Here is a 19,122-nt window from a genome sequence, read left to right as displayed (position 1 = left end):
TTGGATCCTTACCCTCTGAAGCACCCGGTTGGGACTCTGCTGTGAGTGATGTCTTACAGTACAATAGAAAGGCGGTCACGGTAGCAACTATTTTAAGAACAAAGAAAACACAATCACCACTCTTGCTTTTCTGAGATGCTTGAATCAAATTTAATTCCAAAATCAAAAGCACCTAATGCAATTCAAAGTCAAAGCAGTTCTTGTGGCAACAGTTGCTCTAACATATAACAGTGCGGTAGATATTTACAGTGCTCTTGGTGTAGAGGGAGAAAAAGAAAAGATTGGGTAGATGGTGATGGAGATGTGAGTGAAGGACAGTGAAAAGGTATTGTGACATGTATACATCATTTGTACATAGTATAGGACCTTTCCAACCTAACACAGGTCAATTGTTCCTGAATAGATACATAACTCTAATGAACATAATTATTATAAAGGTCTGTCCTTAGAGCTTGTAGTGGGGTTGTATGTTGTCAACATATCGACCCCTAGGATTGAGGGTAAATTAGTCCTCAAGGTGGGGGTCTTCATCAGGACAAGGCTGAAAAGAGCACCTGTGAATAATCAGAGAATTGTGTAAGAAAAAAGGTGACTATTTATAAAAGGGGGGTGAGCGCTTAGATATATCTGGTAACAAATTTGAACTTAGACATACACTAGTATCCCGCAACAACCAGCCTTGGATTGTATGAGAATAGCCTACGACAAAAGACCTCAACCAGCCAATGTCCCCACAGAATTCATAGTAGAACTCCTGGAGGTGGCTATGATTATGAACTATTTTATTTTTCAAAGTGAATTATTTAACCAAACCAAAGGAGTAGCGATGGGGCCGGCCTTTGCCCCGGACTTAGCGATCCTCTTCATGGACAACTTTGAGGACAACTACATCTTCTCTAATACCAATCCATTCTGTAGGCATGTCACTGAATGGAGAAGATACATAGATGATGTGCTTCTTATTTGGACAGGAGATGAAACTGAATTGAGGAGCTTCCTTGATTGGCTGAACACTTGCTCCAACGACATCAAGTGTACCATCCATTGGGATACACACCATAGATTTCTTGGATATTAGTATCAAGACTTCAGAAGACCACCTATACAGAAAACCAGCGGAACGCAATACCCTGCTGAGGTATACAAGTCCTCATACCCGCGGTCTCCGTGACAACCTGCCATTTGGCCAGTTCCTTCGGATATGGAGGAATTGCACGCTGAAGGAAGATTTTTTCAGAGAATCTGAAAACCTGATCACACGCCTCATGGGGCGGGGCTATCCCAAAAGACTTGTGAAGAGCACGCAAAAGAGCATGGTATAACAGAGAGACACTATTGATACCCAAACAACGTCAAATTGAAAACAACAGAATGATTTGTGTAACCACCTACTGCACCAGGAACAATGAAATCAAAAGAATAATCAATGGACATTGGGGTTTGATTTCAGACGACCTGGAAGTCCAGGATCTGCCGAGGCATGCGTTTAAGAAAGTCAAAAACATCAGAGACCATGTCATCTACTCCCTTTTGGACATGCCACCTAAACAGACCATCCAAAGAATGTGGAATCTACCTGAAGTGGTGGGCCACTATAAATGTACTAAATGTAAGGCATGTAAGAAACCAAAACTTTCTGCTACAAACATCACACCATTGAACTCTAAGCACATACTAACTGCAATTCTTGTGAGGTAATTTACGCAATCCTGTGCCAATGCAATCAACTGTATATCGGACAAACAAGACAAAAAATCAAATCACGGATCCTACAGCACTGCAGCAGAATTTGATGTAGTACCACAGGGGCCCCTCTTGTTGAACATTTTACAAACCAAACACACACGCCAGATTCCATCAAATGGGTGGTACTTGAGAAAGTGTCATTGGGTCAACGGGGAGGGGGCTGGGCCCCATCCTTAACTTAAGGGAGTGTAAATGGATGTACCTTTTGGACACTGTAAATAATGGACTAAATGAACTAGATGGCTCAAACGCCCAACTAGCTGGTTTGACAACCGAATAACTATGAGAGATACATTGGTGCCTAGCTTTGTTGATGACGCTCCAATGTCTGACACTTAGAATATACATCAACAATGAGATGAGATTTTACTATGCATAATGTTGTCTGCATGCATTTGATAACAACTGTTTAAAACCGAAATGTGATGATAGGTACGACCAACAATCCAAATATGTACCGATATGTACTCTACCGGAAAGACTTTGTAGTACTGTCAATTCCAAATATTAATGTTGTACGGGTTATGCAGAACGCCAACCATCTAGGCTTTATACCAACTTGCACCAGAAAGGTCTTGTGACGAATACCACGATAGACTCCATTCCCAGATCAAATGTTTAACACAGTAGTATCTTATGTGCACAGGTCTACTTGTGAATGACACTATACATACCCGAGTGTGTAGTTGTATGGTTTTCCATCTAAGGCATTTGTTAAAAACGTAGACAATCGCGAGCAATGTTGAATGTTCCACCCAGGGCATCCCTGACACCCGATTTGTTTCCTAAAAGGCTCCATGTGGGATGCCAACGTCTTTATGGATTAATATGCACTCGCATTCTACATAATACTATACACATGTACTGCCTTGTACAATGACAGTCGAAGACTGACGCCGCATTTCTTATACGGTAGTCATAAACTCCCCCTTTTTCCATGCATCCCCATTCACCTTTACACTTCGAGGTATGTTTTTCTTAAATCGTCTATCTTTGACTTCCCTCCTGATGGAGTCGATAACCGAATGGAGCTCCGACATTCTCGCCCCCGCCCCCCCCCCCTTTCTCCCATTGGCCGACGCATCACGAGCCCCCAATACAGCATTCAGCGGCTGCACATCGCGATGCACGCGCGCTACGCTTCTACCGCATTTACAGTGTGAGATTCAGCACCCGCACTCACTCCAGAGCCCGATGGCCGTGAACGAGGTAAGCACTTCCTAGCGATTTGTTTTCCGTTCCCCTTCACGTCACAACGATGCTCACCACCAAATGTTACTCGCATGCTTCAATCAAGATGAGTTCAGGATTAGGGTAGGTAGTTAATTGCAATGCGCTGTTTAGGAACATTTCATTCCCCTCTCGCGGAGACAACATGACTGTTGAAAAGTTCATGCGAATTATTGCACTGCTCGGTCTTGGCACGGTTTAGACCTTTATCACTACCTCCCGGCGCGAAGTAGATTTGCACCAGATCTTTGAGGTCTCACTGTCGGCACTGCATGTGGAAGCACATCGGTCCTCCACGCTCAAGGCACCGGCCTAGCCATTACCATAAGCATAGCAACTCACTCTAATTCTACAAGTCCACGTTCTTACACGGGCTTCTACACCTCGTTTCGAGCTATTAGAGACAGCTCCAACTATGTTGAGAATCTTAGGATGCATGCATATTTGCAGTTTTTCTTGACTCTCCTATGCCGATTTCGCGGGACCACGATGCCCATTATTTTCACATTTGGCACATGCGGTAAAGCAAGGCACCACTAGCCAGACACCTGGAAGGGCCCTCTAATCTGTTCACTCTTTAGATAGTCCTAGACAATATGCTGACTCTACTACTGTAAATCGTCTGCAAACGAGAGTCTTGATCATTTGTTCTTACACCCAGGTTTTTTTTTATGCTTTCTCCTTGTATCAGTTAGAGTTTGGATCTGTTCCCCCCCCCCCCCTGTGAGTGATTAATTTACCTCTGCAGAAGTCTTTTTTGACGTAGTAAGTCCTTTAATTATGTTAAACCATGTAGTGAGACCTTGTTTATGGACATTAGATTACTGATTCCATTTTACTCTTTTTCTCTCAAACTGTAGGAGCTACGTATTAGCTCTTCTTTTTCCTTGAACGCACAGCGAAGCTACCTTGCTGATGCCATAAGTAGGTATTTGTTACCAGATATATCTAAGCGCTCACCCCTTTTTTACAAATAGTTCCCTTTTTTTCTTACACAATTCTCAGATAATTCACAGGTGCTCTTCTCAACTTTGACCTGATGAAGACCCCACCGTGAGGACTAATTTACCCTCAATCCTAGGGGTCGAAACGTTGACAACATACAACCCCACTACAAGCTCTAAGGACAGACCTTTATATAATAATTATGTTCATTAGAGTTATGTATCTATTCAGGAACAATTGACCTGTGTTAGGCCGGAAAGGACCTATACTATACAAATGATGTATACATGTCACAATACCTTTACCCTGTCCTTCACTCACATGTCCACCACCATCTACCCACACTTTTCTTTTTCTCCCTCTACACCAAGAGCACTGTTATATGTTGGAGCAACTGTGTTGCCACCAAGAAATGCTTTGACTTTGAATTGCATTAGGTGCTTATGATTTTGGAATTAAATTTGATTCAAGCATCTCAGAAAAGCGTGGTGATTGCATTTTCTTTGATTGTTCTTAAAATAGTTGCTACCGCGACCGCCTTTCTATTGTACTGTAATACTGATCCAGGTCGGGTAGTTTTTGTGGGTAACCCCGTTAAAACTCAACACACTCAGAGTGAGTGATGTCTTGGCAGCTTCCTGATAAATTTGGTAAAGATCCCCTACTGGGTGGTGTGTGAGAGCAAGATGAGTCTGAAGTTTATGCTAAACTTGTAATGTTTGACTTGTCATTTACTTCTGAGTCTTGCACATGTATTGTTTTAAAAATGTTAGTAAACAATTGATTGGGGGGAAAAAAATCACAACTAGCCCTTATGTCGTTCTGACTAGGACTCAATGCATTCTGCCGTGTATGGATGAAACCAGTCCAAGGAGAGCTGGAATAACAGTGACTGCAGTATACAGGCTGCTGGCAAGACGTCATGAAAGTCACTCAATATTTCAAGTGGGTTCTTGTGGAGGTTCCCTGAAAAGCCCAAAGGCAGGTCTGCTTTTAAACAAGAAACTCCTACGCAAACTCCAACTGTCCAGAACAGCGAAGCCAGACTGATCCTCAACATCCCCCATCACAGTCACATCACCCAACACCTCCACGAGCTACCAGTTGATAGAAGAATAAACTTCAAACTCCTCACCCACTCATACAAGGTCCTTCACAACACCGGACCGGAATACCTGAACAGCCGCCTCTCCTTCTGCACACCCAGAAGACCCCTCCGATCAGCCCAGCTCTCACTGGCCACCATTCCACATACCAGCAAGACTAGAACGTGAGGAAAGTCCTTCTCCTACCCCGCAGCCAAAGCCTGAAACGCCCTCCTCCTCCACATCCGGCAATCTTCCACATTGCCCCAGTTCAGGAAGGACCTCAAGACCTGGCTTTTCGGGTGAATTCCGCACACAACTGAGCCACCCCCACCCTCCCCCCCCCAATGCTTTGAGACCCTCACAGGTGAGTAGTTGCACTTTGCCAATCCTGATTGATTGCTTTCAACCTTAGGCTGACAGAGTCCTCATGATGACGGATGCTTTTGTAGATGTTTTGGGAGCTCTGATGCAGGAGCAATCAACAAGAGGTCAGTGGTTGAAAGTGAAGTCACTACAACACATATTCATTTATGACATCACAAATCAAAGATGCACGAGGTCTCACCTCCTATTGGAGTATGCACAGTCACTATGGTATTGAATAACAAACATGGTGGATGCATCAGTGGAAAATGTGTCTGTATTTCAGAGCGAACATGCATATGCACCCAGCTGGTCTCTCAGACTGTAACAAGTGGGAGCTCCACCAGGACCAGTTGCGACCAAGTTTCAACAAGTGGGATCATCCCATCTAGTATCTCTTCGCAACCTTGGAAAATAAGAAATGCTGCAATTGCATAAGTATATATTGACAACACGGTTTAAAAGGCAAAGCCTATGCCGTTCTGTCATTTTCTGTCATTCTCTGTGTGCTGAGGAAGTCTAAGACTAAGTCATGCTTGCTGATATTAATCCTCCAACATGGCCAGACCAGTTTTGGTATTCCATACTAATCTGGCTGTTTATGCACCCAATAATACTACTGAAGATCGATCCAAAGCTTCTTACCAGGCATAACAGTGTAATCCTGCATCACACCCTGAAGTCTGCCAGCCTGACCGTCTTGTTCTTGACCACTTAGAGTTTAGACTCTTAGATGGACCCCCCAGATTGCAGGGCAGCATGTGCACCTGCTATGACCAAAACCTACAGTACCAAATGAAAATGTTTCTGTATATGGTGTCATTTGAAGGTTTGAATGCCCTCAACCCAATTGCAGCCGTACCTACTTTAGTTCATTTGGAAAGAACTGAAATAACCTTCAGTAAGGGTGAGCTTTGTTAAAGTTTCGATATTCTCCCTTTAAGTTATGACCTAGCAGTTTTCATTGCCTCACTGATGGGGGGAAAACAAGACTGAATGCTACAGAGCTGGAGAAAAATAAACATTTCTTTTTGTATTTTTTCTTCTCCAGCCCAGTGGTATTTGACATTTTTCCCTCCAGTAAGATAATTGGTGAAGCTGCAGCTTTTCATAATAAGCAGAACCTAGGAGAAGCAGGAGTTGCGCTGGTTCTCATATAAACCATTTTTCGTTTCAGCTGAATAACTTAACCACTGCTGCTACCTTAACAGGTGAAAAGGGAAACCGAGGGTGTGAGCTGAGCCTACTGGTGAAGGTACAAAGCCACCCCAGTGCACCAAAGAGAGACAGAGTTGGTTGTCACCAGTTTCCATGAGTGGACCTAAAACCACTACGGAACCATTTTAATTGGTTTTCTAGCTCACAGATTTCTTCTACTTGAGGTAAAACTGTCTTGCTTCCTATCTGTTCAGTATATCTGATTGATACTTCTAACAGCAGATTCCTTACCTTCGAATTATCCCCAGACGTCAGACTGGATCCGGATAGTTTTCTTGAGCAGATTCCTTCACGCTGGTTGGCGGTGTCGTTTGGCCCTGTATGACGGTGGCATCCATGACTGAAGTGACGTGCGTGGTGCCTATATAGGTGACACCCCATTATGCTGACCTCAGTCATTTTCTTTCTGGGCCAGTCAGCACAGATCCGGAGAAGAGCTACCTCAGGCTCTTTTTAACTTGCCTCTTTTCCGCCTTTTTGTCGAAGATTTTTTAGACTTTGTCTCTTGGTGTGGCAGAGATGTCCACAAGTAAGGCTGATTTCAAGCCCTGTGGCGCTTGTCATCAGCAGAAGTCTGTGACAGACCCACACCTCGTCTGTTTTTGATGCTTGGAGGGCAATCACTATGTCAAGACCTGGATCGATTGTCGTGGCATGCACAAGAAGGCCTTAATGGAGTGCTCCCTCAAGCTTCTTGCTGCAAGATGTGTGAAGCCACGACGGTCTCAATCTTGGTCAAAAGGAAGACACCAGGATAAGTCTTGGAGCCATAGTCTGGGGTTTTCGGTAAGTCCCTCAAACTTGAGATGACTAGGAAGTTGAAGAGGATTTTGCCCCATCGTTGTCACCCGACTAGGCAACATTGGCATTCGAGGCCTGGTTCTGTGGTTGAGCCTCTGCCAGGGCCCTCTCCATCTCTACTTGAGTTTCCTGGAGCCGGAGCAACCCCTGCCCAACTTAGTGAGGTTTGAGGCCATACACCTTCTATTTGGTCAGCCTGCCCCCCTAGCGTGCCCTCGGGACAAGCTGGGTCGGTAGGTGTCCCTACCGGTCTTCGTTCATGGCCTCTTTCCCAATGCCAGTCACAGTCCTTGAATCCTTGGGCGGATCAGGAGCAGCGCAGGCAGAGCTACTTTGACCTTCCCTTACGCTAGCGCCATTGCTGATGTCACCGGCGCAGTCCTCATACTAGTCCAGACATCAGAAACTGAGCCGGATGTGCTTCGTTCTACACTGACTGGAGCCATTCCAACCAGGCGGGAGCTTGTGCCCTATTCCTATGGGCTAAGACCTGGAGATGATAGAATGGGACCACTGAACCCTGATGAATACCAGACCCTAGATATCACCAAGGACACCTGGTGTGAGGATCTGGCGGATGCAAGTGGTCTGGACACCTCCCCAGATACTGATTTAGTCCCTCCTCCTACCGTATCTATGGTGGAGGGAGCCTCATTCACTATGGTGGTGAGGAGGACTGTTGAGTTCCTGGACCATCAGTTGCCCTACGTGGCCGTCAAGACCAGTGTCTTGACAGAGGTGCTTAAGTAGGGAGTCTCCCTAACTGAACCGCTTCTCCCGTTTAACGAAGCGTCCTACTCAGGGCCTGGTCCAAGCCCTGTATAGCAGCTCCTGTGAATAGGTCAGTTGCCCACTGCCATCACTCTGCCCCAGTGGACCCCAGTTTCTTCATCCAGCACACCACCCCGGAGAGTTTGGTGGTCTAAGCCTCCAGTGGCTTTGGTGCATTCCCTACCACTTCCCCAGATGAGTAATCCAAGAGGCTGGAAACCTTGGGAAAGAAGGTGTTTTCTTCCAGCCACCTGGCACTGCAAATGGTGAACACCAGGTGCCTTTTTTGACCGATAGTCCTTCTGATTCTGGGACTTGGTTGCGCAAGTGCTGCCTATGGTCTCTGTGGAGGTCCGAGACAAAACTCCAACTATTGCTGATGAGAGAGACACAGCTATGGTCGATATGCCTTGTGGGCTGAATACGACTGACTCACTTTGCAGAGCGATGTAGTCGGTGGCCCTGAGGTGTCATGTCTAGTTGACAACCACTGACTTTTTGGGGAATCTCCCTATTTAACCAGGAGGTTCTGACTCTCTTGGCCAAGGGACCAATAGAGCAGGTGCCAGCACCATACGTACGTTATGGTTGTTATTCCCACTACTATCTGGTGCCCGAGGAGTGCAGAGGCCTTCGTCCCATCCCAGAGCTGGGTTTCTTCTTGAAAAGCAGACATTCAAAATTCTCACCCTCGCCTCAATCCAAACTGCCTTGAACCCGAGAGACTGAATGGTAGCATTGGACTTTCAGGATGCATATTTCCACATCTTGTCCTACCTGCCAACCGACGTGGCCTGCGGTTCACAGTAGGCCAAAAATGCATTATCAGTTTACCATGCTCTCCTTTGGACTTACCAGTGCCTCTCGGTTGTTTAACAAGGTGATGGCAGTGATTGCAACTTATCTGTGGCAATCGGTGGAGCCAGTCTACCCCTATCTCGGCAACTGGCTGTTGAAGGTGGGTTTGTCCAAGGTGGTTGTCTCCCACCTCCAGACTACAGCGGACCTCCTACACTCCCTGAGGTTCTCTAGCAACGTGCCGAAGTCACATCTGATCCCTTCTCGGACACTCCCTTTCATCGGGGCTGTTCTAGACACCGTACAGTTTCAAGCTTATGCTCTCGAGTGGCAAGTCCAGGATATTCAGGCTCTAATACCAATGTTTCAGCCTCTGTCCTGTATTTCGGTGAGACTGACTCTGGGGTTGCTGGGCCTAATGGCTTGCTGGATCCTGCTTGTAATGCATGCCCGCTGGCATATGCATGCTCTGCAGTGGGCCCTGAAGTTCCAGTGGGTGCATCATCGGGGGAATCTCTCGGACATGGTCCAGATCTCGGCGGGCAGTACAAAAGATCTGCAGTGGTGGCTGACGAGCCGTGATTGGGTCAGCAGCAGACCCCTCTCCCTTCCCTATACAGATCTGACTGTAGTGACATACACCTCACTCCTGAGATGGGGCGGCCATCTGAGAGAGGCAGAGATCAGAGGGTTCTGGTCTCCAGAGGAATTCAGACTTCACAACCCTTTGGAGCTTTAAGTGATCCAGTTGTCATTGAAAGCCTTTCTGTCCTCCATCAAGGTGAGGCTTGTACAGGTGTTCACGGACAACACCATCACCATGTGGTACTGCAACAAACAAGGCCAGGTGTGGTCATGGACCATCGGCCAAGAGGCCCTATGTCTCTGGACATGGCTGGAACGTCGGGGCATTTCCCTAGTGGTTTCACACCTGAGAGGCTCTCTGAAAGCTAGAGCGGACAAACTCTGCTGTAGATGCCTAGCGGATCACGAGTGGTGTCTCCAACCAGAGGTGGTGCAAAAGTCTCTTTCGGCAGTGGGGAGAGCCTTGGTTAAATCAGTTCACCACATTGAGAACGTGCAATGTCATTAGTTATGCACGCTGGAGTTTCCAGGGTGGCTCGTGCTTGGAGATGCTTTTCATCTCCAGTCGAGCTCCGGCCTCCAGTACGCCTTACTGCCAGTACCACTCAGTAAGATCAGAAACAAACAGGCCCAAGGCATCTTGTGGCTCTGAACTGGACTTGGAGAGTCTGGTACCCTAGCTGTTGAGCATGTCCATCGATTCTCCGGTAAGGCTGCAGTAGCAGGGGAGGGTTCTCCACCCAAACCTGTCAACACTCCACCTTTATGCATGGTGATTGAGCAGCAAAAGTTGACTGATTTTGACCTTCCGCTAGAAGTCTGCAATGTTATCTTGCCTGCTCCGTGTCCCTCCACCTAGATGGTATACTCTGGCCGTTTGAGCAAGTTTGCGGTATGGTTTACATACAAACCGGTTGGCCCCTTAGCTACACCTCTTTCTCAAGTTCTTTTGTTTATCCTTACCCTGCTCCAGAAGGACACTGAATTGGGCAGGTTGAAGGGTTATTTATCTGCCATCTCTGCCTTCCTGCAGCTGCCAGATCAGCCCTCCCTTTTCATGTCTCCTATTGTAAATAGGTACCTCAAAGGTCTACAGCACATGTTCTCTTCAACTCCCTTCCTCATGCCTCAATGGTAATCTTCATTTGGTTCTTACTTTTCTAATGTGTGCTCCCTTTGCGCCACTTCATAGCTGCTCTCTCAGGCTCCTTACCATCAAGACAGCCTTCTTAGTGGCAATCACATTTGGCCAGATGGTTATTGAACTGCAGGCACTGTCCTTTGTCTCCCTATAGCTCCTTCTACCCTTTTTGCCGAAGGTAGTCAAAACATTCCATGTCTGCTAGTCTATCTTTTATGCTTCGCACCATTCCTCTAAGGAAGAGGAGAGACTCCATCGGCTTCACCTAAAAACAGTGTTGTCATCTTACCTTGATCACACACCCTTTCAGGATGAACGATCAACTCTTCGTGGGGTATTTCAGAGCCAAGAAATCAGAGGGCATGCAGAAACTAACAATCTCCAGTTGGATTGTGCTTTACATTAAGATCTGCTACGTGTTGGCCAATAAACAACCCGTGGAGGGCTTGTGTGCTCATTCCAGCAGAGCAAAGGTTGCGACCACTGCTTGAGTATGCAGCGTTCTGGTTTTGGACATCTGTCAGGCTGCAACATTGGCTTCACCGCACACGTTTACCAAGCACAACTGCCCGGACTGTTGGGTCCGTCGGGATGACCCCGTTTCGTCCTGCAGGACTTCCTGGTATAAATCAAGTTTGCAGACCCTCCGCCTTGTATTTATTTTTTTTTTAAGTAAGGAATCTGCGGCTAGAAGTCTCTATTAAATTAACAAGTCACGTAACTTCTGTAATGCCTTATCCGGTAGAGACTCTATGAATCCACAGAATCCTTACCAACCCACCCATCCTCCCCGCTCTGCTAAAGGATATCTAGGTACAGGGCTGTTCCCTTTTTGTGGCTCTGCGTTCCTGGTTTGGAAAGTCCTGAAAATAAACTGACATCAGCGCTTTGCAGTGGCGCCTACATAGGCATCCCGCACATCCCTTCCGGCGTGGACGATGCCGAACAAGGAAATATGCTAGCGCGCATGGGTACTCCTCATGAGAAAGTTCTGGATCCAGTCTGACACCTGGGGATAATTCTAAGGTAAGGAATCTGCGGCTAGATAGTCTCTACCAGACAAGGCGTTACCGGACGTAAGTAACTTGTTCATCATGAGCACTTGCGTACAATGTAAAACAATTGGTTCGAAGATAAAGCACAAATAATTTTCACTAATATTCAGGCGGTCCGGTTTTAGGATGAAACCTATAACTGATAAAACCCCACCGGAAGGGAAATAGCCCTCACCAGTGTAAACATGTAAACACTGAAAAAACCCCATTACAGCCACAAAGTAAATGCTACTCAAAGAAAGGAAAAGGAGAGTAAAAGTCATTTTTATTTCTTCCTGAAGGGGCCAATACAATGTAACTTTGTTATGTAAGGTAGCAGTAAGAAAGACTGGTCGAACATTATTCTGCTTGAGTTTTGTTTAGGGATGTCACAAAAATATTGTTTCTTCCTTTTTTCATTTTTGTGGTCTTCGGTCTAAAGATACAGGGGTTTGAAGCATGTTTCAAGTGTTGTTTATTTTAAAAACTAGAGAATCGGGAAATATCAAAATCATGTTTGATTTTTTTGGGCTACGTTTGAGTCTTTCACTGATGGGACAAATATAGGTTTCATAAAAACCTTTCCGAATATGTACTATCACATTTACCCGCAGAGAATGGGTAAACACCCTTGATACATCAGCCCCCTTTTCTAGTGAGTCAGTATTGATAGTAGGTGAATTGCCAAACACCCCAGGCTTTAAACATTCAATGCAAGGTATAGTGACAGGTGTATGTGAAAAGAGTGCAGTTACAAAGCATCTGGGATACTGGTGAAAACATGACACCAGAATTTTGGAAAACATGGAACATAGTATCACTTGGAATGTTGCTGAAAAACATTCTTACCAAGTTCAACAAAGATTGGATTGATTTTGTTTGTATTTGCAGTGATTCAGCTATGTATATGAAAAAGTTGTGTGATGATCTGTCAAAATAGATACCTGATCTGAAGTGCTTCCCTGTAAGAGATCCTTGCCACTTGTTTGATGGTATGCTGAAAGCATCTTTACAATCTTCAGAGTTAATGAAGAATGCTATTGATTGTTTTAGTCCATTTTAGTGCACTGTTTTGTTATGCTCGGAAACTAACACCCAAATATTTCTCATTTTGAGCTTTGTGTGGCATCAACAAAACAGGCATCCCAACTGTGTCACTTAGCTGGTGGTTCTCAGTTCTAGAGGCCATGAATGCTATATTATCCATGTGGCAACCGTTTACAGAACTTTTGCTCAGTGATGATGCCAAGACAAGAAATGTGAGCATCTTTGGTCACATATTGATAGTGATTTGAAAAAAAGTACACTCTACTGCATTCTTAGATTTTTCCAGGAAAGCATGACTGCTGTAGTGGACAGAATAATAAAACTACAGTTTGAAAACACCCTTGTCTACCAAGTGTTCAGCATAATTGGTGTAGATGTGAAACATCTCCTTGAGAGTAGGCTGGGCGACACTTTTAGTGACTTTGGCACTGCAACATATTCCATGTTAAAGTGCTTGCCACTTGGTAAGCAAAGCAATGTTGAGGAGCAATTCAGGAACTTTTATTTTACAATGTATGAGAAATAGCCCTTTACCAACCATGGCATTTGAAGTCAATGGAGCCTCACTGTGGTACACTGCACAAGTTATAGATCCCTTCCGTAAAGGGAAATTTTATTTGAAGTTTCAAAAGTGCTGCCTCATTTTTGACTGCTTAAATAACTCTGAGGGCATATGTGCCCAGTTCAACGTATATGTTGTAGAACCTGTCACAGAGAATTACAATCTTCAGGTGCACTTGTATTGGCATGAAAAGCTATGTCAGTGGTCCGAGTTAGCAAATTGTATAGTGGCTATTTTGAGAGGGCCTTTTCATAGATAAAAGTTTACATGGGAAGGAAAGAGTGAGCGGGCATGACCAAAGACTGTCTGAAGAAGATGTATGGTGTACTACGATAAGTTTGATTTGGAAAAATTTATTTGGACCTCATTTACACTGTACGTACACTGTCTATATACCATGCACTATTTGTGCAGAAAGCAAGCAATATTAAAAGCAAAAAGTTCCCTAAACACCGGACACACTGTTTCTGTTTTTAATGGTGCGAAAATGTGTAACCACTGTTTTTTAAGGTATTGAAATCACTTGAAAACACTGAAAAAACCCCACCAGACTTTACCAAAAATAGAAGCTGAAAACAGGCAAGCCTACTAATATTACAGAAAGTTATGAAAGACTTAGCTATTTTGGGCCGCACAAAGATGATCTAGGGAAGTTTTTAAATTTGTATCAGCTTTTTTAATTGACATACATCTCTTATTTGATTGCTCAGAGAAAAGGCCAACAGTGAAGTCCTTTTCTGAAATGGATTATTAGCTGATGATTACTAGTTATCTTGAATACATAGGTTTTGATTTTACCGTCTTTTCCCAGATATCTTTATTGAAATTCTAGCTACCATTCACAAATTGAATAAATTTCACGATCTCAGCAGTTTCTTTACATATTTTTTTTTCTTCTGACTTTCAGGATACTACTTCACTTAAATTTTTTAGCACCTTTACTTATGGTTCTTCTGTGGGTAAAACCAATTACCAAGGACTACATTATGAATCCTACCATGGGGAAAGAAAGCGTGCCCCTGTAAGTTTTTGTTCATGGTTGTAAACTGTAAAGCATGTGACTACATTCTTTTTAGTCGTAGCCTGAGATGTTAATGTATATTTTTGCTTTAGGAAGGATGGTAAGGTTGTTGTTTTAGTAGAGCTTATGTCTAATTGAGTTCTTCTACGTGAAGGAATGAATCATTACTTGATGTTAATTTTACCTGCTGTATTGTATGTTATCTTATGAAACCAGAAACAAAATGTCTCCCTACATTCTGTCCTCCTGGGCCACAGTGCTATGGCTGATTGATTAGAGAACCTAGTTACATTGCTGTGAAAGATGCCTAGTCTATTTATTTTTGTATAATATAGAATTTTTTAAGTGCGTAACCCTTGGTAGAGGAGGCAAATTTGGTTCAGGGAGACTGTGATTAGCCCAGGAGAACAGGGGGCCAATGTATTACAAAATTGAAAAATAAATGTCTTAGGATGAACTTCACCATTTGGAGCACGGTTATGAAATTTTGAATTCACAAAAAATAAACTAGTTTTTCTTGAAAACAGCAATTGTTAGTTTTCCCTCCGTACTTGCATGCTCCCTATGCCTGAAGATCCTGTGTAAGATTCACCCCAGCCACAAGATTTCCCAATGTCATAAAACTGTAGACTAGGCAGTGATAGCTTCTCATCTGGACTATTGTAATTCCTTATATCTTGGTTATTTTTTATTCATGAAAGAGATATTTAGCTGCCATACTTATTGTGGGACACCCATCCAGAGGTCACATTTTGCTGATTTGCTCTGGCTATTTATAGGGCACAACATTTGTTTGAATATCTTTTCATCTGCCACCACATTGTCCACTGCTCGGGTCCGACATTTCTACTGTTCTTCTTAGACTGATCTTCAATCTTTCTTTTAAAAGTTCCCGCTTTTCTGATGGATGCGTCTAACCACAGATTTCCTCTCCTAGTGTGTAATCACAAGGTGTCAGACTGGATCCGTAAACATTTAGAGCAGTTCTCCTGCACGCCACTAGGGAGTGGTTTGCTGCTTGATGCCAATGTTTTCCTGCTCCGAAGGTGACAGGCAGAGCTGTATACAAGCGTCGACCATGCACACTGACTTTAGTTCCTTTCTTTTTCCACCTTCAGACATAGATTCAGAGCCTCTCTGGCCTTCAACCAGAATTTTTCAACAAGATTTCTCCAGTGTTCAAGGGAAATGTAAGGGAAATGCCACCCCCAAAAACCACAGGGTTTAAACCATACAGGGATTGTCACAAACAGTTGGCTGTGACATACCCTCACAAAGTCTGTTTGTGTTGCCTGGAGTCAGACCACGACTCTCATGCCTATAGCAACTGCACCTAGACGAACCTGAAGGTCATATGGGACCATGAAGCCAAACTCTACGTCAAAAACAGGAAAACACCACACCCCTACACGGCAAATTCAAAATGGAAGGTTCTGTTCCCGCTGCTGAAGTTGTTCCAACTGTAGATCGTCGTGTGGTCAAAATCTTATTGTAAGTTGAATTAAAGCCAACAAAATCAAGCAGGATATAGCCCCTCCCGCCTCTGTCTAACTCGAGAGATAGCGCAAGTCTTGTCCTGACACACCATACATTTCCAGATCCATCAGCTACATCGCAGCAGTTAGAACACTTCAGGGAAGCTATGCTGTGTATTTTCCGCTCTTTACTGCTCCCTCTGATGTACCTTGGGGCCTCAAAATCTGTATGGACCTCCAGTCGGACTTCTACAGCCCTCAGTCTTGTCTGTGCCTCTTAGACCCGTATCTGGTTCAGCACTGACTCCAGCCCCAGTCCTGTTCACACTGGCACCAGATGAGGGTGTACAGCCTATACTGCTATATTACTCCATAATGAATCCGCTACGACCTGGGCTAAGCTCTGTTCAGGGCTGCCATTTAATAGATCGGTTACCTGTCACCATTGCCCAACACAGGATCCAACTCCTGAAAGTCTGATGGTACAAGCATTCACCAGCAAGGTCAACCACAATGCCTTCCATACCACTCCTCCTGATCGTGAATCAAAAAGAACCAAGACCTTTGGCAAGCAAATTTTCTCCTCCATGAGCCTTGCATTGACATCCATAAATGCCATATGTCTTCTCGCCCATTACTCCCATACCCTTTAGGACATTTTTGATCAAGTTTTACTGTCAGTTTTGGACGAACTTCGGGCATCCCTTACAAAGGATATACATTACCTACCAATGCACCTAAATTAGTGGTAACATCAGGACTGAACAAGACTATTTACTAGGACAGCTATAGATACCAGTGTGGCCCTCTAGCGCCATGTCTGGTTTAGGTCTATGACCGTGCTTCCCAAACCTTTAAGAACCACGACTTTTTGCTACCCACCTGCCTTTAATGGACATGGTGATGTGTTTTCTTTAATGTAACTAAAGCATCATGTAGTAGCGCATTGTTATTTACAGACATTGTATTTTCCATTGAAATGGCTGCTAAATTTGCACAGACATACAGTTATACTGATACATCTATATACCACACAAATGATAATGCATGGAAATAGGGTTTCTGTGGATATGCATCAGTTGTGCATCCTCAAGTAAAGTGTTTCAATTTGTTTTGATCCTATTACAATTTATTTCCAGCACACTTCAGAATTACAAAAAGTGCTTTCTTTTTGCTTTGCTTACTTTCAAATGCATGCAGTTCATTTACGGGTATTTACATTTTTTGAGTTGCAAAAAAACAACATCCAACAGCCTTTCTTTTCACACTCCCTGTACTCCAGCAAGATTGTCACATAATTCACTTTTAACCCTCCTCTTGCTTTGCAGCCAGAAACGAAAAGTAAACACCAATCCCAATATTAAAAGAATAAGCAGCAATTTATTAGAAGACATACCTGACATTTGACCTCTGTCTTTGAACCACTGACAAATGTGATAAGATAAGCACAGAATTTAATGGTATCTTTATTTATGGCGCAGACTTTAGCGGCTCATCAAAAATCGGTTTTCTACCCACCAGTGGGTTGCAAACCCCAGTTTGGGAAATGCTAGCCTATGAGCTTCTCTGGGGACATCTAAGCATCCTTAAAGGATATGCCCTCTAACGGTTCTTACCTTTTTGGTGACAAAGCAGACTCTGCCTTGGACTGTTTCAAGGAGAGCAGAGGCATATCACGATCTTTGGGCCTTTCTGCTCCCACAAGCCAATTCCACCAACAATTTCTCCATTTCTGTGCCCAGGGTAGAGATTTCCCAAATTACCAGTGACAGACGACTCCTCCAACCCAACACGCTTTTCGTCCCTTTTGTGGCAAAGACGGTCACTCTCTAAGAACACGAGAACAGCAGGGACAAGACACGGCTCAGTCCCCACTCCTCCAGCGTCCGCAACCACAAAATCGCGTGAGTGTGTACTTTCTGGAAAACAGCCACCTATCAGAGGCAGGATCTGATATTTCCTCCAAGGGTGGCAGGCCATCACGACAGAGAACTGGGTCCTCCCAATTGTCCTCCGGCGTAATGTATTTTCATTCCTTACTATACCACTGCACTTTACACCACCTTCAGAGCAGCTGATGGAGAACAGTGTCTTGGAGCAGGATTTTTAAGCTCTTTTGGCCAAGGGGGCCATAGAGGGGGTTCCAGCCGCAGAAATAGGAACTTGGTGTTACTCCCAGTGCTTCCTTATGCCGAAGAAGGAAAGAGCCCTTCGTCCTTATTTAGATTGTCACTCTCTCAATGCTTTCCTGCAGAAAATTCAAGGTCCTGTCTTTCTTTTGACTCTGGAGACTGGATAGAGGCATTGAACTTGCAAAACGCTAATTTTAACATTCCTGTCCTGCATGCCCACATGCGCTACCTGCAGTTAACAGTGAGCCAGGATCATATTGAGTTTGTGGGCTCCCCTTTAGCCTCACCATTTCCCCTCAGGTGTTCATGAAAGTGATATTGGGGGTTGCAGCATACGATCGGGAATACAAGTCTTCCCCCTGCCTTGATGACTGACTGCTGAAGGTGGGCTCGCCCTAAGCAGTTAACAGCCTTCTCCAGATGATGGCTAACCTCCTCACATCATTGGGGATCACAATCAGCATGCCAAAATCATACACGACTCCATTGCAGATGCTCTCTATCAAATAAGCTCTTTCGGATATGGCACACTTTTTGGCCGTTCCCCCAGAACAGGGAGTTCAGGACATTCGGTTTATGATCCCAGTGTTTTAGCCTCTGTCCTGGATCTCACTGAGGATGATTCTGAGTCAGCTGGGATTCCTGACCATCCTGCTAGTGAAACCAAAGGAAATGATGGACGGAGTGTTGAACATTGCAAGCACTCACCCCCAGTCAACTGATCTGGGTTTAATCCACCACCGTTCTTTAGCCCACTCTGCCACCCCAGTTCAGACATGGCCATATGCAAATCAGTCTGACCCTGTGCCTCAGGGGAACAGCCCAGCCCGAACTGCCAAGCCATGTCTTCCCTGGACCGGAAACAAGCTTCCTAGGACCGGTTTCTGGCATTTCAGCCGTCTTCAGCCAGGCTTGCTTGAATCCAGTGGCAAAGTGAGCAAGGGACTCACGTCTGAGCATACCCTGCCAACTTATGGCGAACAAAGCCAAACCAAAGGAAATGATGGACGGAGTGTTGAACATTGCAAGCACTCACCCCCAGTCAACTGATCTGGATTTAATCCACCACCGTTCTTTAGACCACTTTGCCACCCCAGTTCAGACATGGCCATATGCAAATCAGTCTGACCCTGTGCCTCATGGGAACAGTCAAGCCCGAACTGCC

At 44.7% G+C, this 19,122-nt stretch overlaps 1 protein-coding gene across 1 annotated transcript in view; it reads left to right on the top strand.

Annotated features, from left to right (window-relative positions):
* Window positions 1-19,122, top strand: part of TMEM161B (transmembrane protein 161B) — a 223,556-nt gene that overhangs the window by 134,708 nt on the left and 69,726 nt on the right. Inside the window, exon 9 of the mRNA XM_085632431.1 lies at window positions 14,237-14,350. Within this exon, the coding sequence (XP_085488557.1) occupies window positions 14,237-14,350 (114 nt within the window). The remainder of the gene's footprint in view (window positions 1-14,236; window positions 14,351-19,122) is intronic.

The sequence above is a fragment of the Triturus cristatus genome, chromosome 2_1 (assembly GCF_964204655.1).
Source record: "Triturus cristatus chromosome 2_1, aTriCri1.1, whole genome shotgun sequence".
Classification (NCBI taxonomy): domain Eukaryota; kingdom Metazoa; phylum Chordata; class Amphibia; order Caudata; family Salamandridae; genus Triturus; species Triturus cristatus.
This window is presented reverse-complemented; position numbering and strand designations above follow the sequence as displayed.